The sequence below is a fragment of the Astyanax mexicanus genome, chromosome 10 (genome assembly GCF_023375975.1).
Source record: "Astyanax mexicanus isolate ESR-SI-001 chromosome 10, AstMex3_surface, whole genome shotgun sequence".
In the NCBI taxonomy this organism is placed as follows: Eukaryota; Metazoa; Chordata; class Actinopteri; order Characiformes; family Acestrorhamphidae; genus Astyanax; species Astyanax mexicanus.
In genome coordinates this window covers 53,465,836-53,491,852 of record NC_064417.1, presented here as the reverse complement: position 1 = coordinate 53,491,852, position 26,017 = coordinate 53,465,836, and the positions used below count along the sequence as shown (strand labels likewise).

At 39.2% G+C, this 26,017-nt stretch overlaps 1 protein-coding gene across 5 annotated transcripts in view; it reads left to right on the top strand.

Annotated features, from left to right (window-relative positions):
- diaph2 (diaphanous-related formin 2) overlaps positions 1-26,017 on the top strand; it is an 877,667-nt gene that overhangs the window by 259,259 nt on the left and 592,391 nt on the right. For 4 of the 5 annotated variants that reach the window (XM_022683643.2, XM_022683642.2, XM_049484128.1 and 1 more), the window contains 3 exons: positions 414-518; positions 11,117-11,179; positions 21,798-22,169. In XM_022683643.2, coding sequence (XP_022539364.1) covers positions 414-518; positions 11,117-11,179; positions 21,798-22,169 — 540 coding nt within the window. The remainder of the gene's footprint in view (positions 1-413; positions 519-11,116; positions 11,180-21,797; positions 22,170-26,017) is intronic. The other variant, XM_049484129.1, reaches the window with a different exon arrangement.

Below are 26,017 nucleotides of genomic sequence, written 5' to 3'. Positions count from 1 at the left end.
CTTATGATTTAAACTCATTAACACTCTAGTCTAACCATTTTTGAAAAGATTACATCTTAGGTGTGAATATATTTATTTAAAGTCTAAACATTCAAAAATAAGTAAAAAAAGAAACAGGCGCTTGGTAAAATTTTGAGTAAAACATGATCATTTCCAGTAAAATTGAACAATTCTGCTTCCTTTTACATTTTAAATGATGATATTTTTGAGCAGCCGTATGTCTTCTGGAGTAAAAGAGATCAGGGCATGTGTCTGTCTGATATAATTACTGTGTTATAAGACCTGAAAGAGGAACTGAAAACAAAAACGGAGAATAAAAACACACTAAAACAGCCCAGAGTTTAAAGGGTTAAACCACATAGACCACATAGAAAAGTGTTTTCTATTAATGCAAGAAATCTGTGTGTCTGCAGTTTGATGAGGAGTTCAGCGCTCGGCAGGAGGCGCAGGCCGAGATGCAGAAACAGGAGGAGAAAATCAAAGCTCTGGAGATGCAGATCAGCTCCCTGCAGAGCCAGGTAAACCCCACCCGCCACCGCCGACCTCACACCACACCCCTCACCCGTCACTTCACCCGCCACCTCAGCTCTGACTCATTCCCGCCAGCCTCGGGCAGCCAGTCCAGAAATGTGTTCCTGGAAGGAGTTTTTAATGTAGTTTTAATAGATTTATTTATTAGTGACAAAATAATTCTAATATGTTGGTTTTCTACTGAAAGCTTCTGAACTACTAAATAAACTAGTTATAATAATTAGTATATTAGTCTTAGAAACCACTTTAATATAATCTACAAATTAGTAACAGATTAGTCATAGAAATCTGTTTAGAATAATCGACAAATACGTTTTAGATTAGCTGCAGAAATCCCTTTAGAATAATCTAAAAATGAGTTGTAAATTAGTAGTTTAAATCACTTTAGAATAGTCAACAGATTAATCTCCTTTTACTCTTAGAAATCCTTTTGGAATGATCAATAGATTAATCATATAAATACATTTAGAATTATCAATTAAATATAAGTTGATTAGTCATGGAAAATGGAATATGTTTAGAATAATCAATAAATGTGTTGTAGATTCATCATAAAAGCCATTTTAGATAAATCATAGATTAGCCATAGGAATCACCTTAGAATAATCAATAGATCAGTTGTAGAAACTTTCTTTACGATAATCAATAGATTAGTTGTAGATTAGTTGTAGAAACTGCTTTTAGAATAATCAATAGATTAGTTGTAGAAATCCCTTTAGAATAACCAATAGATTAATCTTAATAAAACACTTTAAATTAATCAATAGATTAGTTGTAGTAATCCCTTTGATATAATCAATAGATTAGTCAAAGAAATCTGTTAAGAATAATCGATAGGTTAGTTATAGATTAATTACAGAAACTCCGTTCAGAATACTTGATAAATTAGTTGTCAGTTAGTCGTAGAAACCCCTGAATAATCTTAATATTAGTAATTGATTATTCATATTTAGAGTAATTGATTAATTACTTGTAGATAGCCCTGTAGAAATTGGTTGTAGTTCAGCTGTAGAAACACCTTTATAATAGAGTAGATAATAAAATAATCTATAGATTTGTCATAGATTAATTAACCTATTATAAATTATAGATTATTGAAAAATAAAGTGTATAATTGTTTATCTTGTACAGTGACTCAGTCTACAGTCAGTTATTCACAAATCTTCCACCTGAAAAAATGAGTAAAGCACATAAATCCAGTTGGTATGAAGTACAGAGTTTTGCTGTTTTTTATTATGTATAAACTGATCAGCAGCAGCACTTTAAGCGTATGAATAGTTATTTCTCTGTGTTGTGAGGTCATATCGGGCGATTTCTCTCTGCTTTAAACGGTTATAGCGATCGCTAATGCGCTTTGCTGAGAATAAGACTGGGCTAATTTGGTCAAATTGAAACCTTTTTATCTTTTATGGTTGGTGGAAGACTCCTCCGAACGGTTCTGTTCTGACTTCAGGGATTGTTTGATTTAATAAAGGGTCAATCTCCTCTTTAAACGCAGGATTAGATTCTTCTGAATTGCTCCATTGCAGCCTTTTCAGGGCCGTTGTATCATCGCTGTGAGGGATTGCGTTTCCTCTCCGCCTCAAATCATCAGCCTTTTCCAGACAAAACCCTCCAACCTTCTGACGGAATCGCGCGTCTATTTCCTGCGTAACCTGATTTACCATACTTTAGGACCTCACTGCTGCACCGGGTCAAAAACCCACGCTTAGCTTTCCTGCTAATGGAATTTAATAATAGCAAAAATGTGCAGAAAAACAACTCCGAACGATAGAGAGTGTAGAATTTATAGTAGAAATCAGGCTTCAGAATAGAAGCTAAATGCAATAATTTGCCTTTATCTCTTAGACTCATATTTTATTCACAATAGAACATTATTAATCAATAAATCAATCAATCGAGCACTCGAGCAATGCAGCTGAGCATTTACAAAATCAAAGGGACTAAACAATTTTTTAAAAGTTTAAATTATAACAATAAAAACAAGCAAACAATATAAGATTTGATCAAGAAGAAATAAAATAATTCAGAATAAAAGTAAAGCATGTAATGTGATGTAAAACAAAGAGATAAAATATTATAGCAATAAAATATAAACACAAATAAATAAAATAGAGGACTGAAATATTTTAAACAAAAAAATTATAAACAAAAAGGTACAGTAAATGAAGGAACTAAAATTAAAAAAAAGTATATAAAATAAAAATGAAATAAATGAAATAAATAAAAAGGCTAAAAGGTCAAACATAAAATTTGATAAATAAAAAAAAACAAAGAGAGAAATCTGTGTAGATTATCATCCAGCGCTCATTTGATTTTAAAAGAAAATTAATTAATTAGAAGGAAAACATGGCGACACCCTTGTTCCTTACTTTTGTTGCTTAAAATATGCCTTATAATCCAGTGCACCTTACAGTGCGAAAAACACGGAAGTCCTTAATCATGCTAATCTGAGCTAAAGGCTAAAGCTGCTGTTTCCATGTGGGTCAGCCAGACGTCTTTTTCTGCTACTTTTAAAGGTGTAGGAAACAGTAACTCTTTCCAAACAAGAGTCGGAAAACTCTGGGTCTAGGTGTGAATGCACAAATTGAAAGGTGATTGGGCGTATACGTTCTCCGCTATAAATATCTATAACTGAAGTTTTTTTCTAGTTATTTTCTGTGCATCTCATTTATTTTAGTTAAAAATCCCCACATTTCATCTTCCTCTCCTCCCTATCTGTCTCTCTCTGCTTCTGCTCGCTGTTGCCGGGTGTTTTTCGGCGCCTCCGGTTCTGTTAGAGATGAGTTGCCATCATTAAGAGCTCTGGCAGCCGAGCCGCCATTCGTTTTCCCCCGATTCACCGAGCGGCCACATTAATGGAAACTGGGCGTGGCCGTGCCCGTCTTTAAGCGCGGTACTTCATTGGTGTGCAGTCCTTACCCCCGCACTTCATCTGGACCCAAACCGGTGTCACCGGGTGCTCCCCATTCCCCCGTCCTCCGCCGCTCGGCCCATTCATCACTCGCGCTGCTCTCGCGCATATTCATGAACCCGGCTCTCGCGCTGCGGCTGCATCGGGTGCCGCTCAACTATATATTCTGCTTTTCCTTCTTTTCTGTTTTTTGTTGCTTTCCTCTCTTTTCCTCCCATCCATCTCGATGTTCCTTCGTTCGGTTGTAGTTTTACCAGCATTTTCCCCTCCGCTCTACCTTTTATAGTGTTAGGGGAAGTGTTAATGGTGGGTTAGGGGAAGTGTAAAGGGTGGGTTAGAGGAAGTGTTAGTGGAAGTGTTAAGGGTGGGTTAGAGGAAGTGTTAGGGGAAGTGTTAAGGGTGGGTTAGAGGAAGTGTTAGGGGAAGTGTTAAGGGTGGGTTAGAGGAAGTGTTAAGGGAAATGTAAGGGGATGTGTTAAGGGCATGTTAGAGGAAGTGTAAGGGGAAGTGACCCCTCAAACTAAGATTTTTCAGAGAATGCAAGTGTTAAGGAAAGGTTGGGGAAAGTGTAAGAGAACGTATTAGGGGTAGGTTAGGGGAAGTGTTAGGGAAAGTGAAAGGCAAAGTGTAATGGAAGGTGCAAGAGGAAGTGTTAAGGGTGGGTTAGAGGAAGTGTTAGGGGAAGTGTTAAGGGTGGGTTAGAGGAAGTGTAAGGGGAAGGGTTAAGGGTGGGTTAGAGGAAGTGTAAGGGGAAGGGTTAAGGGTGGGTTAGAGGAAGTGTTAGGGGAAGTGTTAAGGGTAGGTTAGAGGAAGTGTAAGGGGAAGGGTTAAGGGTAGGTTAGAGGAAGTGTAAGGGGAAGTGACATGACCCCTCAAACTAAGATTTTTCAGAGAATTCAGGGCTCTTCGCTGCATCTATTTGCATTTTTGTTTGTTTCTGGTCGGCATTGTCTGGTTTCTCTTCAATGTTTAATTTTTTAAGGCTGCTTACTTTTTCCTCACACTCATCCCTCTCTTTTTCTCTCTTTTCCTCTCTTTTCCTGCTGTCCGTTTCAATTTTCCTCTCTCTCAGTCGTAGTTTTACCAGCTTTTCCCCCTCAGCTCTGCTTTGAAGTGCAGTAATTTCCAGTGCATAAATAGGTAAAGCAGGAGAATACGGAGCCCTGCAGACTCTCAGTCCCTCAACTCGCTCTGAAAACGTTCAAAGAGTCTGAATCTGAAATCTTCTCAGATCAACAGATACCTTCCTCCACTGGGGAACCTGTAAAGAGCTGCCTGAGAGAGGAGAGGAGGCCTGAATATATATATATATATATATATATTTTTTTTTTTACATATACAGTACCAGCCTTAAATTCAGTGTTTTTCATTGTAGATTAATGCTAACCTCATCCAAACTAAAAACATCTAAAAGTATTTAGTAAATACTTAGTAAAATACTTAGTAAAATACTTTAGTAAACAAAACAAACCTGTTTCATATTTTAGATTTCTCAAAGTATCTCCTCTCCTCTTGTATTTACAGTATTACAGTCAGTACTTATAGTATTATAATAACTATTTAGTATTATTATATTCAGTAATTATAATATTATAGTGTTTTGTATAATAGCAAGTATTCATAGTCTTCTATTAATTATTTATTTAATTGTAGTAAAAGTATCTATAATATAAATATTTCTAGTGTTACATTAAGTATTTTTTAGTGTTATACTAAGTGTGTATAGTATAATACGTAGTTTAGTACTATATTAGGTATTTATAGTATAATATTAAAATTCTAATCTATTATAGTAAGTATTTTTAGTATATTAATTTGTAGTTATAGTATTAATGGTATATTAGTAAGTATTTATTAGTTATTTAGAGTTTCAAGTGTGCTTGATGTGCTGGTTGAAGATCTCAGGCTACTTTAATATGTCTTCACTTGATACGTTAAAATTAAGAGAATTTAAAGTGTAAATTGGTTTGTATTAAATATAAAATATGAACTTCATGGCAGACGTTTTTCACATCTCGTAAATCTTTTCTTTGTAAAAAAAAACTAGATACAAGATAGATAACTAGATAATATTGAGTGTTTTGCATTATTTTTATTGATTAGATTAGATTTACTCTAATAATTAATAAAGTTATTCAGTAAAAAAATAACCTTATATCATGAATAATAACAATTTACAATACTTTTAATTATTAGTTTTGATGTTTCTATATCTGTTCATTAGAATTATTTAGACTTAAGACTTATTGAGACTTTTATTATGAAAGCTGAACAGCCTGTACACTGCATTACATGAACCTCCAGCAGTAATAAAGCTGTTTAGGTAGATATTGTAGAATATTGTAGAATATTGTAGAATATAGTGGATATTGTCCTCGGCCGGCGTCCTGTTGGGATGAGAATGAAGCGAGACGGATTATTACAGACACCGCTCTGCATCTTCAGCAGTTCAGATAAATTATAAAACATCCAAACAGAAACAAAACAAAGAACATTTGGGGAAATAATATCATCTCCTGATCAGAGCGTAAATAACTGCGCCCCGGCTGTAATAAATATCCTATTCTCAGCTCTGATGGCTGTATTAGGCTATTCCCGCCGTCTGATTGGACGCCGGTTCGAGTTAGGACGTGAGGATGTTGGAGTGGACAGTATGTGATGTAGTTACTGCATGGGGGAGTTATTTCCTGCTCACCTTCAGACTTTAATTTAAAACAGTGCAGAAATGGAGCTGCTGCTGCTGATATTCTCCATATTTCATCTCTACAGTTTTTACTGAATCTCTTTTTTTTCTATCAGCCTGAAACCATTTAACCATCCGTGGCTTTTGGGTTGAGTTATATTGGACATATCAGCAGATCTGAGCTTCAATTTAGGTTAAAATAACGTTTATATGACTTAAAACTGAGGATTTCATAATAATATTTAAGATATTTTAGATTATCTGGCTTCTGAATATAATATATCTACACTGATTGTTGGCGTCTGTCTAGGTTGTATTCAGTCAAGTCAAGTCAAGTCAAGTAGTTTTTATTGTCAATGCTGCATATGTACAGGACATACATAGAATTGAAATTACGTTACTCTCCTTCCCAATTTTACAGCAAGTACAGATAATGGATAATAAAGAAAAATAAAGAAAAAGGGGGAGACACTATGTGTACAATACAGCAGCAGGGACACAGACATACATGAGACAGAACAAGGTGCAGTAGTGGTGGGGGTGAAATAGATATATAAATAGAAATAAAAAGAGATAAATATATAATCTAAATCTAAATGAGTGGGAGACACTATATGTACAATACAACAAAAACACAATAGACATTTGTGAGACAGAAGATAATAGTGCAATATTAATGGTGATTAAGATCAAGTGACAATATAAATAGAACCCGTATAACAGTAGTGCAATGTTGTATCTAGCTTAAGGCTGGTAAAGTTCTTAAAGTTCCCAGTTCTTGGGGAATTAAAGTGTGTATGACAGTGCAGCGTAACAGTAGTGCAGGTATTGGGTGTGTAGTGCAGGTCTTTTACAAAAGTTACAGTACTGTGTGTGTTCTAGTGCAGAGTTTCAGTACTGTGTTGGTGGGAGGATGTGGGGTCAGGATGATGAGAGTGTGTGTGCTGTGGGCAGGATTGGGATGGGGGGTAGTGCGGGAAGAGAGTTCAGCATCCTCACAGCCTGATGGATGGGGCTGTCTCGCAGTCTGCTGGTCCTAGACCCGAGACTCCGCAGTCTTCTCCCTGATGGCAGCAGGCTGAAGAAGCTGTGTAGTGGGTGAGAGGGATCTCCTGCCAGACGGAGGGCTTTCCGTGTGAGGCGGGAGCTGTACAGGTCCTGAAGGGAGGGGAGAGAGGTGCCAACGATCTTCTCAGCTGCTCTCACGATGCGCTGGAGGGTCCTGCGGCAGGATGCTGTGCAGGCCCCGTACCACACGGTGAAACAGCTGGTCAGGATGCTCTCGATGGCCCCTCTGTAGAAAGTGGTCATGATGGGGGTGGGGGCTCCAGCTCTTCTCAGCTTGCGGAGAAAGTAGAGACGCTGGTTTGCCTTCCTGGCCAGTGATGCTGAGTTGGTGCTCCAGGAGAGGTCCTCTGTGACGTGCACACCCAGGAACTTGGTGCTGCTCACCCTCTCCACAGCAGTTCCGTTGATGGACAGAGGAGTGTGCAGTGTGTGAGTTCTCCTGAAGTCCACAACAATCTCCTTAGTCTTCTCTGTGTTCAGAGAGAGATTGTTGTGTTTGCACCAGGAGGCCAGGCGGCTCACCTCGCTCCTGTAGTGTGACTCATCGTTGTTGTTGATGAGACCCACCACCGTCGTGTCATCCGCAAACTTGACGAAGAGGTTGGAGGTGTGTTCTGGTGTGCAGTCGTGGGTCAGCAGAGTGAACAGGAGGGGGCTCAGTACACATCCTTGGGGAGCCCCTGTGTTCAGTGTGGTGATGCTGGATGTGTTGCTGCCAACCCGCACTGCCTGTGGTCTACCAGTCAGGAAGTCCTGACTGGTAGACCACAGGCAGTGCGGGTTGGCAGTCAGTGGAGCTCCTGTGTTTTCTGTTACCAAGATAAACAAGATAAAACTCCAGAAATGTACCTGAACACACCTCATTTCCAGAACACCACGCCCATCAGTGTAGATATATTCAGAAGCTCTGCTGCTGTTTAAAGGAGGCAGGAGGAAGATAGGTGTGAAAATAGACTGTTTTCAGGGTGTACGATAGCAATGAGCATCACAATATGCCTCCACAATATGAGGATTCTGTGTTGTAGTCCAAATACTTATAGACTTGCTGGTTATATACTGTATATACTGGAAACTCTGGATGATCACAAGCCATCAAACCAAACTGAACTGCTTGAATTTTTGCACCAGGAGTAAAGCAGCATAAAGTTATCCAAAAGCAGTGTGTAAGACTGGTGGAGGAGAACATGATGCCAAGATGCATGAAATTAAAACTGTAATTAAAAACCACCAGGGTTATTCCACCAAATATTGATTATTTCTGAACTCTTAAAACTTTATGAATATGAACTTGTTTTCTTTGCATTATTTGAGGTCTGAAAGCTCTGCATCTTTTTTGTTATTTCAGTCATTTCTCATTTTCTGTAAATAAATGCTCTAAATGAGAATATTTTTATTTGGAATTTGGGAGAAATGTTGTCTGTAGTTTATAGAATAAAACAACAATGTTCATTTTACACAAACATAAACCTATAAATAGCAAAATCAGAGAAAGGCATGGCCTCTAAAATGCTCTGCAGCTTCTACAGCTTTAAAGAAAACACTGAACTATGAGAGACGACCCATTTATTCTGGGTTTTAGAGGTTTTTAACCAGTATCCACGGCTCTACTGCAGAATCCGTCTTCTTTTCCCATTACACGTTTTTAATATTTGATATGATATCGGCTCTGTGGATGAAAAGCTATATATAAGCGCACTTTAAAAGTAGCTGAGTCGGTTCCTACTGTAGAGAAACTGACTGTTCAGATGTTTTCTCTTTACTGACAAAAAGACTTTCAGAGGAAATACAGACCCAAACACAACCCAGCCCAAGAGTTCTGAGACTGAACCCGGCGACTGGATCAGAACCGCCGGAATACGAGATGACAGGAAAGAACACAAGGTTCCAGAAGCTGCACAGGAAACGGCTTTAAAGCCTAAAAACACATCAGCGGCTGTGTGATCACACAGACAGCCAATTCACACCGGCTGCTTTCAGGTTGTGCCATAACGATATCACACTATCACACTTAAATCAGGATTTCTGAGAAGATCTTCTCATTAGAATGTCTTTTATGACGCCTTCTGTTCATGAAAAGCGCTAATAAATAGTGAAAAAATGTGGAAAAAGAGCAATAAATGTGATATAAAGTCAAATACAGTGTACATTTTTAAACCACTTAGTTTTGCATTTTAATTTGCTGCAGATTATTTTATTTTTGCATCATTTTTTTGCACTAAAAAAGTGAAAACAGTCCTCATCCTCAATGCTATTCACTTATTTTCATTTCATCTTTAATTAGCAAGAAATCATATCCTGTTGCACTGAATTAACTTGTTACTGAAGTGTTAAAACATTGTATTTCTTAGTTGGAAGTGGAAAGTAAAGTGAAGTTCACGCCGAATGTCATGACTTGGAAAGGTGTATTCTCTGTAAACACGTGACTGGATGTGGATGGAGCAATTTTTAAATCAATTAATGAATCAATTAATTTTTATTTTATTAGGTGACCCTCATTTACAACGATGTCGAGCGTTTACAGTATAAAAGGGATTGAAAACGTTTAATAAGAAATTAGAAATAATAAAAAAACAAAATAGTAAAAAAACAATAAATACAAAAAAATACTGATTTTAAAGTAAATATAATCATTAAAAATAAAAAAAATAAAAATATAAATGTAAAAATAAAAAAATAAACAAAATCTAAAAAAGACCATTAAAACTAATTTAAAAGTAAATAATTCATAAAATATAAAATAAACAAAAAGATAATTACAGTAAAATAAAGTAAAATGATACAAACGATAAGAAACGATAAAATGAATATTAATGAACAAAGAAAATAGGAATTAAAAAGAAAATACCCGAAACTTCAGGTATGATCTTTAGAAATGGAACAAACTCGCCAGTGTTGACCAATCAACCTCACTCACAAGATAACACCTCACAGCGTATACAGCTTCCTAAGCTTCTTAATCTTCTGATGAAACACTTTCCAATCAATTTGTATGCTGGTATATAAAGTGATATATATTTATGAAAATATATATCAGCTGAAAACGTCACTCAGTGCTGTTTTTGCCATTTTTTCAGTCACAGTTCTGCTATTTGCATACATTTGGGAAATAAAACACAAATAAAATATATAAAAGGCTGAAATATATAAAATATTTCTATATACATAAAGAAAATAACTGATTTGGAAAGCGCTATCCGGATGGGATTAGTTTCTCAGGGGGTTCTCTTTGGGGTAATTTTCTTTTTTATGGGTTTTTTTATCGTCTGTGATTTTATTCCCGTCCAGAACGATCATGTAGGTGTTTTATTTCTCAGACGTCCTCTGAGAAAATTACAGGCTGAATTATCTACTGTTTTTCTCTGAACTCCGTGCTCCTCCGGTAATTTTAGTCCCGTCCGGACGCACATCTCTGAGTTTCGTCTCCTCGCCTTTAATAAAATAGATATTTGTCCACTGCTGCGCACCGTAATTGCTATACAAATTGGGTGTGCGTTTCCACGGCGATCCACGTTAAAAAAACACAACAGCGAGTGGAAATGGAGGAGCTACTGAACTCCTGTTCTGGTCCTCCTGTTTTTTCAATTGCAGTCCAGATGCAGGAGTTTTATCACTGAGTTGAAGTGCCCCTGAGAAACTAATCCCGTCCAGATTTTTTTTTTCCACATACTGCATACATACAGTATATAGGTACACACATAAATAAGTACATCTTGCAGTGAAATGCTGAGAATTGGTGCCGTGACCCGGATTCTCTTGTTTTTCCTGCTGAATGCTCTCTTTCTTCTGTTGGTTCTTATTGTTTCTTTGTGACTAAAACAACCCAGTGTCCTTTTCTCAATATGTCTAACCTGCCTGTATGTTTGCCTTTCTGCTGCCCTGTCTGTCTATCTGTCTGTCTGTCTGTCCTTCCTATTGTCCAGTTAACTAGTGAGCAAGAAAAGCTCAGAGAAGCTGAGAAACGTATCAGCGAAAGTGCCAGCAAGGTGGGTTCCCTCCCCGTCCACAGCGTCCCATCTCCTACGCCGCATGCTGAGCGCACCTGTAGAAACCTGAGCACAGATTTAACTCACAAATCAGAACCGGCATGCCCCGGTGCCCGTCCACCTGGGGCCTGATTTGTGGTGCTGGCTTTAAATCATCTGCAGTGCTGGGTGCTTCGCTGTATAAATGTGCCGTAATCAATCCATATGCAGCACTCGTGGGCAGTAGTGTGATTAATACGGCCTGAGTACTGAGTGCAGTGCGCTTGCTGTGAGTAGCTGGGAGTGTGTCTGGTTTTCAGGGCCGAACAGAAGCTCAGACCGGGCAGGAGACCCGATCAGAACCAGCATCACGTCTGGATGTAGTGTCGTCACCCTCTGCAGTAAACAGCTCTAATTCAATTTGGCTGCAGCTCATCACAGATGAGATTGGAAAGCTTTAATTGTGCCTCTGCCCTCGTTAATTACCCACACTGTATCACCCGCTGCCCACCTGAAGCCCTCAAATCACACACAGGACACGAAACGACAAGACAAGACACGACACGAAACAAGACAAGACGTGAAACAATATAAGACATGGAACAAAGCACAAGACACAAAACGACAAGACACGAAACGACAAGACAAGACATGAAACAAAAGCACAAGACACGAAACGAGAAAACAAGACAAGACAAGACACGAAACGACAAGACAAGACGTGAAAAAATATAAGACATGAAACAAAAGCACAAGACACGAAACGACAAGACAAGACACGAAACAACAAGACAAGACACAAAACGACAAGGCAAGACATGAAACAAAAGCACAAGACACGAAACGAAAAGACAAGACGTGAAAAAATATAAGACATGAAACAAAAGCACAAGACACGAAACGACAAGACAAGACACAAAACAACAAGACAAGACACAAAACGACAAGGCAAGATGTGAAAAAATATAAGACATGAAACAAAAGCACAAGACACGAAACGACAAGACAAGACACGAAACAACAAGACAAGACACAAAAACGACAAGACAAGACATGAAACAAAAGCACAAGACACGAAACGAGAAAACAAGACAAGACAAGACACGAAACAACAAGACAAGACCTGAAAAAATATAAGACATGAAACAAAAGCACAAGACACGAAACGACAAGACAAGACACGAAACGACAAGACAAGTCGTGAAACAATATAAGACATGAAACAAAGCACAAAACAAAACAACAAGACACGAAACGACAAGACAAGACAAGACATGAAACAAAAGCACAAGACACGAAACAAGAAAACAAGACAAGACAAGACACGAAACGACAAGACAAGACAAGACGTGAAAAAATATAAGACATGAAACAAAAGCACAAGACACAAAACGACAAGACAAGACACGAAACAACAAGACAAGACAAGACACAAAGCAACAGCACAAGACACCAAATGACAACACAGGACACAAAATGACAAGACAAAATGAAACGACAAGGCACAAAACAACAGGACAAGACATGAAATGACAAGACAAGACACGAAATGACAAGACATGATACGAAACGACAAAACACAAAACGACAAGACATTACATTGCAATACGACTTACAATAATAATGTATAAAAAGTAATAGAAGTTCAAGGGGAAAAAATAGACAGGGGCTAAAGGAAACTACAAGAGAAGACACGAAGCGACAAGACACAAAATGACAATACCAGACATAAACGACAAGACAAGACAAAACATGAAATGAAAACACGAGAAACGAAACAAGACAAGACACAAAATGACAAGATAAGACATGAAACGACAAAAGACGACACAAAACAAGACAAGACACAAAACGACAAGAAAAGACACATTTACGTAGGAAACACTGTCACAACTAACTCCTATACCATAGCAACACCTTAGCATCGACTTAGCAATGCCATAGCAACTGACTCCTATACCATAGCAACACCATTTCACAGCAAATCATTCTAATAGGGCACATCAGACTACATGTATCAATATTTTTGTATTTTGTGTAGAATAAAAAAAAACAAAACAAAGCCTTATCCATGCTGTACCAACACTCTCAGAATGAGACGTGATTAATAGATAAAACAAAATCTTGTTTTTTCTAGATAAAATCTGGATAAAATGTAACGGAATGTGAAAAGAGCGCCTGGCGTTCGGTAATTCAGAACGTGAGATGTTGAGGTTGATGTACGGGAGCAGATGAAGAGTGGCGTGGTGGAGATGATTAAGATTCCGTCCTCGTGGCCGGAGGACCCGGCGCTCGGCTGGCGGCGCCACAGAGGGCCAGGCTGGTGCAGAAGCGGCGACGCTGTAATTTAGCAGCTAATTTGCTGCTTTTCTCCTGTATTAATCTTAAAAGAGAAAATGGGACACAGCGGGCCGGAGATTGACAGACACGTAATGATGGGACGGGGCGCCCGTCGAGGGGCTTCGGCTTCCCGCACCACGTCCTACACCTTTTTAATTTCCCCTCTAATAAACAATCCACCTGCGGCATTGTGTAATCAAACTCTCGGTATTACGATGAGAATGTGACTCGGCACATATTACTCCCCTCATCAGAGGAACAGGGGGTGGAGCACGGGATGGAAATTGCTTTGGAAATTTGGAAACTTTTTATTTAGCTTTTATTTAGCTCTTTGGAGAACCGAGCCTCAGAGCAATTTGGGAAAAGAAAATATGAGAGATTGGTTTCTAATCGTCCGAAGGTCAAATCATATCGGAGCAGCTGAAAGGCTAATTGAAGCATTTGCATGCCTTTCGTCTCTAAAGAGTCTGACTGGCACTTTATCGACTATTCTGAATATCGGTTTGTGCCGCCCAGTTTTGGTACGGGCCAGACATGTCAAGACATGGAAGCTCTGTTTCTTATCAGCGCCTACGTTAATTTCCATTCATCGTAATGGTGTCCTTTTTCTGAAGACCCAACGACGGGACAATGGTTATCTTATCAAAGGCGGAAAGTTACAGGAAGGCGAAGATTATGATGGCTGGCCAATTCGTCAAATGACCATCCTGCTTCTCTCAATTCCATGATGCTCCCCCTCTCAAAGTACTGAATTCACTGTGAACTGGGCAAAATTAAAGTTTTTAAATGCATTGTAGAGGCATGTCTTGCTTCCAACGATCTCTCACCTGGAGGTACACTACCAAGAATAGCCCACAAGAGCCTTTTTTATATACTCTCTTTGTCTTGTGATATTTTCCATATCTGCCTGAGACATAAACTCATGGCAAGTTTTGCAGCAATCCAGGCAAAAACAAAGAATCCGAGAGATTCTTTGGTTTCTAAACGTCCAAAGGTCAAATCATATCGGAGCAGCTGAAAGGCTAATTGAAGCATTTGCATGCGCTTCGTCTCTAAAGAGTCTGACTGGCACTTTATCGACTATTCTAAATATCTGTTTGTGCCGCTGAGTTTTGGTGTGGGTCAGACAGGTCAAGACATGGAAGCTCTGTTTCTTATCAGCGCCTACATTAATTTCCATCCATCGTAATGGTGTCCTTTTTCTGAAGACCCAACGACGGGACAATGGTTATCTTATCAATGGCGGAAAGTTACAGGAAGGGGAAGACTATAGTGTCTGGCCAATTCGTCAAAAGTGTCAAGACATCATGGCTTTGTTTCGTGTCGGCGGCTTTGGAAACTTCCCTCTGTTTTTTGTGAAGACTCCTAAAAAATCAGCGATGTGAACGATGGTTATCTTATCAAATGCGGGAAGTCACAGTGGACCAATTCATCGAAACAACCATTTTGCAAAACTGGGCAAAATTTTTAAGTCTTTGAATTTGTTGTAGAGGCATGTCTACCAACCAACAGTCTCTCACCAGGAGGTACACTACTCTAAAGTGTTTGCGTTTTGTCTCTAAAGAGTCTAAAGTTCAGCAGTGAGGATGACGACTATCTTGTCTTATCTTGGGAAGTCACAGGAACAGGGATACCCAATTTATCGAAAATGACCGTCCTGCTTCTCTCAATCCAATAATGCCCCCCTCTCAAAGTACTGATTGCACTGTTAACTGGGTAAAATCTAAATCTTTGGATGTATTGTAGAGGCATGTCTAGCAGCCAATGATCTCTCACCAGGAGGTACACTATCCACAAGTTTTTACTTCCCTTCCGTAATCATTTACGTATCTTCCTGAGACAAATTCATTCAAAATTTGCAGCAATCCGTGCAAAAATGAAAGAATCCCAGAGATTCTTTGGTTTCTAATGGTCCAAAGGTCAAATCATATCGGAGCAGCTGAAAGGCTAATTGAAGCATTTTCATGCATTTCGTCTCTAAAGAGTCTGACTGGCACTTTATCGATTATTCTAAATATCTGTTTGTGCCTCCGAGTTTCTGTACAGGCCAGACATGTCAAGACATGGAAGCTTATCAGCACTTACGTTAATTTCCATCCATCGTAATGGCGTTGTTTTTCTGAAGACCCAACAATGGGACAATGGTTATTTTATCAATGGCGGAAAGTTACAGGAAGGCGAAGATTATGGTGGCTGGCCAATTCGTCAAAGCGACCATCTGGCTTCTCTCAATTCCCCATGCTCCCCCTGTCAAAGTACTGAATTCGCTGTGAACTGGGCAAAATTATCGTTTTTAAATGCATTGTAAAGGCATGTCTTGCCTCCAATGATCTCTCACTAGGAGGTGCACTACCCAAAACAACCCCATTTACATAATCATTTATGCATCTGCCTGAGACATAAATGCATTCAAAGTTTCGCAGCAATCCGTGCAAAAATGAAAGAATCCAAGAGAGATTGGTTTCTAATCGTCCAAAGGTCAAATCATATCGGAGCAGCTGAAAGGCTAATTGAAGCATTTGCATGTGTTTAGTCTCTAAAGAGTCTGACTGGCACTTTATCGATTATTCTAAATATCTGTTTGTGCCTCCGAGTTTCTGTACAGGCCAGACATGTCAAGACATGGAAGCTCTGTTTCTTATCAGCGCCTACGTTAATTTCCCTACGTTTCTTTCGTAATGTCGTCCCCTTTGTGACGACCCACTCCTGAAGTTCATCACTGAGGACGACGGTTAGACTCTTATCTTATCAACGGTGGAAAGCTGCAGCCTTTTCTTCCGAAGTCTTTGTTGCGAAGGTTTGAACAGCGTACGTCATCTTATTTTCATTCGGACTTAAACAATATAACCTGTCAGCGAAGTGCGCGGCGTCGCCGAACTGCAGAATAGACGGTTCTCCGGCGCCGAGCCACCGGTTGAATCCGTGTTAAAGCCCGATTAGTCTTCTCATTACTGCGGCAGGTTCAGGTGGCTGCATCCTATTCATATGCTTAATCTATTAGCAAATTACAGAGGCAATTTACATGTTAATCAAGTCTAATGGTTTACTCTCATCTGTTACGCTTTATGATTAAATGAGATGAATCAGACTGCACACAGCACCCTCCATATTTCATATCCGAATAAATAACGATGCTGTCACTTTGTCAGTCAGCACAATCACTCCGGCTATCTGTCTGACGCCCATTAAAATGCACGTACACTGCCTGACAAATAATATAAACCAAACAATGAACTAATAAGAAGTTGGTTGATTGGAATGGCATGAAACTTTACAGGGCTGGTTTTCCTGACAAGAGATTTAGGCCCAATCCCATTTCACCCCTTGGCGCTACCACTTAGCCCTACTCTTCAGTTTTGCATGTTCACATCTTGGGTAAGAGTCTTGATTTTTGTTAGGTTGAAGGGGTAGATTAGGGTAAATTTTAGAGCTAAATGGTCTTACAAACAGAGATTCTAAAGAGGAACACTCCAAACAGAGGACTATCAAAAGAAATCCACAAGTTTTAGGATGATATCCACTTTATTACCATAGTTTATATCATAGTTTCAATGTTTTATAGCCACTTTTCTTCATAACAAGCATTAAAAACAAGTCACTAGTAGTTAGTCTCAGTACCTAGCTAACTAGTTAACATTTCCATTCCACCTTAAATGGTGTAACAGACAGCAGAGACTAAGGTGGAAGCATTTAAGGTGGAAAGAATAAATAATAATAATAATAAAAGCTAATTTCATCCCCTCTATAACAGAAGACTTAAAGTATGGAAAAAAATACTTCCTTGCTGCAGCACCTGCCTTTTTCAAGACAATAAAATAAATATGATAAAGACCTAAAAGTTAACTAGTAATCCAGCAGCAGTTAGGTTGCTGAACTTTAGCGAGCGCTCCACTTCTATAGCGCTATATATCTTTATCAGGTTCTTGAAAGATTTTTCCAATGGTTAGGCAGATGATTTCACCCCTTCCTCTTCTAACTCTGTTCCCTAAGGGATGAGTAGCCTTCCAGATACAAGGGTAGAGTACAAAAGAAAATGGGATTGGGCCTAAGTAAAATAAATGCATTTTATTTCAATGGAGAATCTCTATTTAAAATGCTGTATAGACTGTCCGAGACTAGGCTAAATCTTGGTCTGAAAAACTGTCCTTGTATGTGTGAAAGTATTGATTATATATGTAATTTATAGAGTACAATAGGACAATATTAGAGTTTTGGAGGGAAACTGTATGATTTTAAGGAAGCTATATAGTATCATGTTGGTTCCTTTATGCTGGATATAAGATGAGATTGAGAGGGTTGGGTTTGGAGGTTCTACAGGTTCTGTATGGATCCTGCAGCACATTTACCCACAGATGTTGCTACAGCTGGACCTGTAGATCCTGTAGCTCTACACTCGTAGGTTGAAGCTGAAGCTGCAGAATCCCAGCTCCTCCATAAATGCTGGATTGGTGATAAATCTGGAGGTCTGTTTAATACTGGTGGGAAAGCACATATTAACATTAGTGCCAAGTTAGCTAATGTTACAGGTGAGAGAACTAAGGTTAGCGGAGCGCTAGCTAACATTAAAGGCGAGCTAGCTTACGTTACCAGAGAGAGAACTAAGGTTAGCGGAGAGCTAGCTTATATTAGCAGCAAGCTAGCTAATGTTACCAGAGAGCTAGCTAACATTAGCAGCAAACTAGCTACTAATAGCTAGCTAATGTTACCAGAGAGAGAACTAAGGTTAGTGGAGAGCTAGCTTATATTAGCAGCAAGCTAGCTAATGTTACCAGAGAGCTAGCTAACATTAGCAGCAAACTAGCTACTAATAGCTTGCTAATGTTACCAGAGAGAGAACTAAGGTTAGTGGAGAGCTAGCTTATATTAGCAGCAAGCTAGCTAATGTTACCAGAGAGCTAGCTAACATTAGCAGCAAACTAGCTACTAATAGCTAGCTAATGTTACCGGACAGAGAACTAAGGTTAGCGGAGAGCTAGCTTATATTAGCAGCAAGCTAGCTAATGTTACCAGAGAGCTACCTAACATTAGCAGCAAACTAGCTACTAATAGCTAGCTAATGTTACCAGAGAGAGAACTAAGGTTAGCGGAGAGCTAGCTTATATTAGCAGCAAGCTAGCTAATGTTACCAGAGAGCTAGCTAACATTAGCAGCAAACTAGCTACTAATAGCTAGCTAATGTTACCGGACAGAGAACTAAGGTTAGCGGAGAGCTAGCTTATATTAGCAGCAAGCTAGCTAATGTTACCAGAGAGCTAGCTAACATTAGCAGCAAACTAGCTACTAATAGCTAGCTAATGTTACCAGAGAGAGAACTAAGGTTAGTGGAGAGCTAGCTTATATTAGCAGCAAGCTAGCTAATGTTACCAGAGAGCTAGCCAATATTAGCAGCAAACTAGCTACTAATAGCTAGCTAATGTTACCGGACAGAGAACTATGGTTAGTGGAGAGCTAGCTTATATTAGCAGCAAGCTAGCTAATGTTACCAGAGAGCTAGCTAACATTAGCAGCAAACTAGCTACTAATAGCTAGCTAATGTTACCGGACAGAGAACTAAGGTTAGCGGAGAGCTAGCTTATATTAGTAGCAAGCTAGCTAATGTTACCAGAGAGCTAGCTAACATTAGCAGCAAACTAGCTACTAATAGCTAGCTAATGTTACCAGAGAGAGAACTAAGGTTAGTGGAGAGCTAGCCTATATTAGCAGCAAGCTAGCTAATGTTACCAGAGAGCTAGCTAACATTAGCAGCAAACTAGCTGCTAATAGCTAGCTAATGTTACCAGAGAGAGAACTAAGGTTAGCGGAGAGCTAGCTTATATTAGCAGCAAGCTAGCTAATGTTACCAGAGAGCTAGCTAACATTAGCAGCAAACTAGCTACTAATAGCTAGCTAATGTTCCAGAGAGAGAACTAAGGTTAGCGGAGAGCTAGCTTATATTAGCAGCAAGCTAGCTAATGTTACCAGAGAGCTAGCTAACATTAGCAGCAAACTAGCTACTAATAGCTAGCTAATGTTACCGGACAGAGAACTAAGGTTAGCGGAGAGCTAGCTTATATTAGCAGCAAGCTAGCTAATGTTACCAGAGAGCTAGCTAACATTAGCAGCAAACTAGCTACTAATAGCTAGCTAATGTTCCAGAGAGAGAACTAAGGTTAGCGGAGAGCTAGCTTATATTAGCAGCAAGCTAGCTAATGTTACCAGAGAGCTAGCTAACATTAGCAGCAAACTAGCTACTAATAGCTAGCTAATGTTACCGGACAGAGAACTAAGGTTAGCGGAGAGCTAGCTTATATTAGCAACAAGCTAGCTAATGTTACCAGAGAGAGAACTAAGGTTAGCGGAGAGCTAGCTTATATTAGCAACAAGCTAGCTAATGTTACCAGAGAGAGAACTAAGGTTAGCGGAGAGCTAGATAATATTAGAAAACAACAGAACATCAAAATTGGTAAGTCACATGACGGCGAAGAAAATGGTGGCTAGCCTTCATGGATTTGTGGCTGTAGTCTGTAGCAGTTCAGTTTTTGTTGAAATGACCAATGTACTTTTTTAACTGAGCAAAATCAGTCAACAATCTCTCACCAGGAGGTGCACTACCCTAATAGCACAGGTAGCTTCTGTCTAATCAGAACACACCTGTGATCATTTACATATCTGATTGAGACCTACAGTAACTACATGCTAATTCTATGAGTGTACAGAATAAAATCCATCATCTGTTTTTCGAAAAATGTGATTTAAAAACCTGATTCTTCTAAAATTAAAAATTAAAAATAACATTTTTTCTATTGCATGAGGGGCTCATCTGTTCTCTTCATGCTGTCACACAGAACCAGCATGACCTGAATACTCTGAGTGTGTGAGTGTGTGTGTGTGTGTGTGTGTGTGTGAGTGTGTGTGTGTGTGTGAGTGTGAAAGTGAGAATCTCCAGGGTTTGAGAAGTTTGATTATGGGCTGTTTTCTCGTCAGAGATGATACGGCCGAGTGTCACTCAGAGTTCAGCCTTTTCTCACCTCGTCCCTCGGCTCATCTCACTCCTCCTGTCCTGCACACACGCTATACACACACACACACTACATACACACTACATACACACACATACACACACACGCAACACTGCAAACATTCATGCTCAAATGCAACATTTACACAATTTTATATCCAACAACTTATGTAATAAAATAGAGCATCTACTTTCTATATGTGAGCTGTCAACTATATATCACGCAGCTTTATTTAGAGCGTGTCTGAGTGTCTTTGCTATCATAACGTCAGGAAAAGTACACCTTGTGCGCTTCTAGAAACGCAAAGCAAAAGTCACTAAGTACTAATTCTCTTAATTGATCATGGGTGTGGTTAATTAAATTTTGGGCGTAACGTGAAATAATAAATCAATCAGCGTGTCTCAATCAGCTCTGACTTTGGCGGATTGCTATTTTAACGGTGCAGCTACCTAGACGTGTCCAACAAACGCTTCTCAGCAGAGAAGCAATGAACGTCTGACTGTTGGCGTCTGTCTAGGTTGTATTCAGTCAGTGGAGCTCCTGTGTTTTCTGTTACCAAGATAAACAAGATAAAACTCCAGAAATGTACCTGAACACACCTCATTTCCAGAACACCACGCCCATCAGTGTAGATATATTCAGAAGCTCTGCTGCTGTTTAAACCAGGCAGGAGGAAAATAGGTGTGAAAATAGACTTTTAAGTGCAGTTTGTGCCTGTAAGCTTATGTCCCTTCCGTTCAGAAAGTTTAATTTTCCTGTTTTTCCAGTTTTTCCCCAATAAAGGGTAGCAGGCGGCTCGGTCCAGATCCTTAGAGTTCTGGCCTTTGCTGGATTGTGCTGTTAAACACCGACCATCCGGGCCGATACTCACTGCTGCTGTGAGGTTAGAGCTCCGGGGAACGCCGTGCCAGCCTAATGCCACTGTCTGCTTTTATAAGCTCACCCAGGGAAATGTCTCTCTCTCTCACACACACACACACACACACACTCACTTACACACACACACACACTCACACACACTTTGCAGACTTGTTTTACAGTCTAGTCTATTTTTTTTGCTTCATCGTCCCCCATTCCTTCAAGCCACCAGCAGCAGCAGTGGGCACTCTGTGCCAGCCTTGTCTTACCCATCAGCCCTGATGGTGTAATGCGTGTAATAGTGATAATAATAGTGTCCGGTCCGAATGGGTCCGAATGGGTCTGAATGGGTCCGAATGGGTCTGAATGATGGAGTCTGAATTGGTTCTGAACCATTTCTCCACACTGACTTTCTTTCTTTTTCTTTTTCTTTCTCCCTCCAGATCGCGGCGGGTCCTGCTGCTCCTGGCACCGTCCCGCTCGCACCTCCACCACCACCAGGGGGAGCCGCCCCTCCCCCGCCGCCACCTCCTCCTCCCCCACCTCCACCTGGAGGAGGCCCTCCTCCACCCCCGCCGCCACCGCCCCTCGCCGCAGGTATGGGAATGCCGCCTCCACCACCGCCGCCACCCGGCTTCGGCCCCCCGCCGCCTCCTCCTCCACCCGGCGGCGCCGGCGGTCTTCCGCCACCTCCTCCCTTCTTCGGCGCTCCAGGTGCCCCTCCGCCACCACCTGTCGTCAAGCTGCCTTACGGCCTGCAGCCCAAGAAGACCTACAAACCCGACGCCGCCATGAAGAGAATCAACTGGTCCAAGGTAAGAATAGCACATATATATATATATTTCTTTTTTCACCAGGAGTAAAGCAGCATAAAGTTATCCAAAAGCAGTGTGTAAGACTGGTGGAGAACATGATGCCAAGATGCATGTAATTAAAACTGTGATTAAAAACCTTTGAACTCTTAAACCTAAGAACTCTTAAAACTTTATGAATATGAACTTGCCTATAAATAGCAAAATCAGAGAAACTGATTCAGAAACTAAATTGGTCTTTTGCATGAAAAATAGCATTGACTTTTTTTTGTCATTGATATAATGACGTGCTCTTTTAAAGATCATCTAGCTTTTTAATTGTTACATATATTAAGACAATGAAATTATAAATATGAATAAATAACCATTTTTTGTGTGGAAGATTTATTCTTCCAGAAATAATAGTGATAATTGATAATTGGCAAAAAGTATAGTTTTGATGTGGACGATTCATTTTAAGGAATATTTATATTTTTATTATAATTGCGATAAACAATATTTAATTTTTATTTCATTCACAGTGTTTGTGTGTGCTGTTGTGTCCTATACTTGGCAGTCCCGGGTGTGGAAATGGGATTTCAATCGAAGGCTAAAACGCGCACAGATTACCATAATGTACCACAAACCTTTCAAAAAAGAAAATATAAGGTTAAAGATTATTTTTATATATAATAAATTCATTTTTACACTGAGAGTTTGGCCTTGGATGATTTTTCTAAACTCTCTGCAGAATTAGAGAAACCCACGCCGAGGCTCCAGTTAAATTGCGGCAGTAATTTAGTCTGAATTCGTCTGAGAGAGAGAGAGAGAGAGAGAGAGAGAGAGAGAGAGAACTCGAGGATGAAAAAGAAAAAGTGTAAAAAGAGAGAGGGAGCTTGTTTTGGAGCGACTTGGCGGTCCAGATCCGGCGAGAGCACGGTGCTTATTAAAGCGAGCGCCGAGCCGTGAGCCTCGCTTTCAGACCCGTCGCCCTGTAAACACTTCCGCCAGCTCCCGCGTCCTTGTATCCCTGCACTCTCAGCATAATTGAATACAAAACAATGCGTTTCTTAAGCATCATTACATTTAAATACCTTCATTCCTATTGGCTGACATCTTCGTGTTTCTCTTTTATTTTATTTTTAAATGTTTTCTTACCTTCGTTAATGTGTTCATCGCCTGAGGAGCCCATTGAGTTTAAAACAAGCACTGAAAAAAGAGTTTCGGTGTTAAAACAGTAAAATAAAAGGTGGGAATGTGAAACAAACAGTTACGAGTTACGAGTCTGTCTGTTTGAATGTCGGTGATAAACACTTGAATCATTGCTTTTGACATTAAAACTTTAAAACATTAAAGAAAAAAAGAAAATCGACTACAATATATACTGTGCATCTCAAAAAGTTCGAATTAGAACATCATTAAAAAAAGTTATATTGCTTTATTTCAGTAATAATTCAGTTGAAAATGTAAAACTCATACTCATATATTATATACGTAGATGTATAACACACAGAGTGATCTATATTAAGCGTATTTTTTTTACTTTTATTGTTGATTATTGATTATGGCTTACAGCCAATTAAAAAAAACAAAAATCAGCGTCTCAGAAAATGAGAATATTATATTATAAGACCAATTGGTACTTTTGTTAAGCAGTGTGGGCAGTGTGGGCAAGTCCTGCTGAAAAATGAAATCCGCTTCTCCATTAAAACAAGTTGTCAGCAGAGGGAAGCATGAAGTGCAACCAGCTCAGAGCCTCATATCAATATTAACACGTCTTGAATCATTGATTCCAATCTGCACTCGATTCCTGATCTGATTCACTCAATGAGTCGATCGACTCAACACTCAACTCATTGTGTTCCTCTAAGTTCCTCAATGCGTTCAAACACCACACAGATCACTTCATATATGATAATCAATGAAGGGTTATTTTTGAGTGAATCAAAACACAGAATGATTCATTTCCTGTGGCAGTCCTGATGAGTGCCAGTTTCATCATCATAACATTTTTGCTGGTCTTTGCACTGACTGCAGATCAGGATACTTTCAAAGTATATATTTTTCTTTATTTAGTTGAGTAGTACTTAAATATTCACTATTCACTGTATACCTGTAACTCTACCTCTTCACTACTTTACTTTAACTGATGCTCTCAAACACTTTATTAAGAGACAAGAAATTCAAGTAATTAACTCTTGATGAGTTCAGCACAGCTGTTAACTGAAAACCTGAATTCTAGGTGACTCTACCTCATAAAACTGACTGAGAAAATGTACAAATGTGCAAAGCTGTCTAATCTAAGCAAGATGTGATACTTTGAGAAATGTAAAATATAAATAATATATTTAGTAACTAATTCCATGTCTTTATTGATAGCTTGGATGATTTTTGTATTTAGTATTAATCTTCAATGTAGAACAATGTAAAAAATAAAGCAAAAACACTGTTTAAGGTGTGTCTAAAGTTTTTACTGCTTACTGTACAATTAAAACTAAAGATAGTAAACAGACAAACAACAAAAAAAAGACTGTTTTTAAGTATATTTCTATTATCACAAGGTGTTTTCCTGTTGCTCGTCGTGGTTAAACAGCTCACAGATCAGGTTTACTAATAAGCTGGTTCGGCGGGCAGCGGGTCGGAGCCGGGATCTGCCGGTAGATAAGTTTAGCGGTGGTGAATCCGGCAGAGATACCGGCGGCGTGTAGAGCTGATAGAGCAGCAGTGCTGTATGAGCGGGAGAACAGGAATACGAATAGAGGAGTGAGATTGATTATAGCAGCGTCGGCAGAAAGGAGGGATATGACACAATACTCAGCCTGCTCCCTACATATAAACCATATATACATATTTATGAAGCGACATGTAGGCGGAACGCAGGCGGCGGCTGAAGCGTAGAGTTTACAGTACAGTAGACGCTCATCAGAGACTGTATGTGCTCTGTATCTAATGGTGTGAGAGTGTTTTTGTGTAAAACATGTTTTGTATAGAACATAGACCTATAGTATTCTAACTTGTGTAAAAATGGGATAATATGTTTACTTAAAGCTGGCATTAACAAATCAGTAGAGTTGACATTTTTCTATTTATTGAATTAAAGTGCTATTGACCATATATAATCAGTGTCCTCATGCTATTAGCATAGCCGCCATTTAGCTATTTTTCATGTTTTTGCTAATTCTATGCTAAAAGTTCATTCCTTTTACTTTTATTCCTGTTACTCAACACATAAAAAGTAACAGGAGTGAATGCTAGTAACAGGAATGAATATCAAATGAGTATTGAATTTAAAGAATGAGATTTATTTAAAATAAAGACGTGAGAGAACTTGAGAGAAAATTAAACGAATTAGTCGACTTGCTTTTAAACCTCATTAATATATTTTTTTAACCATTTTATAAAGTTTTGTAACCATCTTTAGATGAGAAACCTTGTAAAAAATTAAGTAAAGCTTCCTGAGATTTACCAGAGCATGTTTTAAATAGTTAAATATAAACATAAACATAAAAAAGTTGAAAAAAAGATTTTAAATAAGTTTCATTTGTAAGAATTACAACAAGCAAATGTAACCCATTCAGTGGACCGGCCCTAATGTGATTCAAGACAAAAAGTTATTCAAAAAATATGTTTTATGTTTATATAGGGGGGCGTGGCTCTTCCCTTAAAGGGGTGGTACCCTCTTTTGCCCCTCCCCTTGGAACTGGGAGTGATAGCTTTTCTTGTTTGTTATAAAGTAAAGCTGAAATTTGCGTAAAGTTGGAGAGTTTCTGTGGGAAAATTTGCTTTTGACTCCAGGTGTAAGAGAGACTGAAGGGATGCAGATGGAGGGATGGAGTGATAGAGTGATAGAGGGATGGAGGGATGCAGGGATG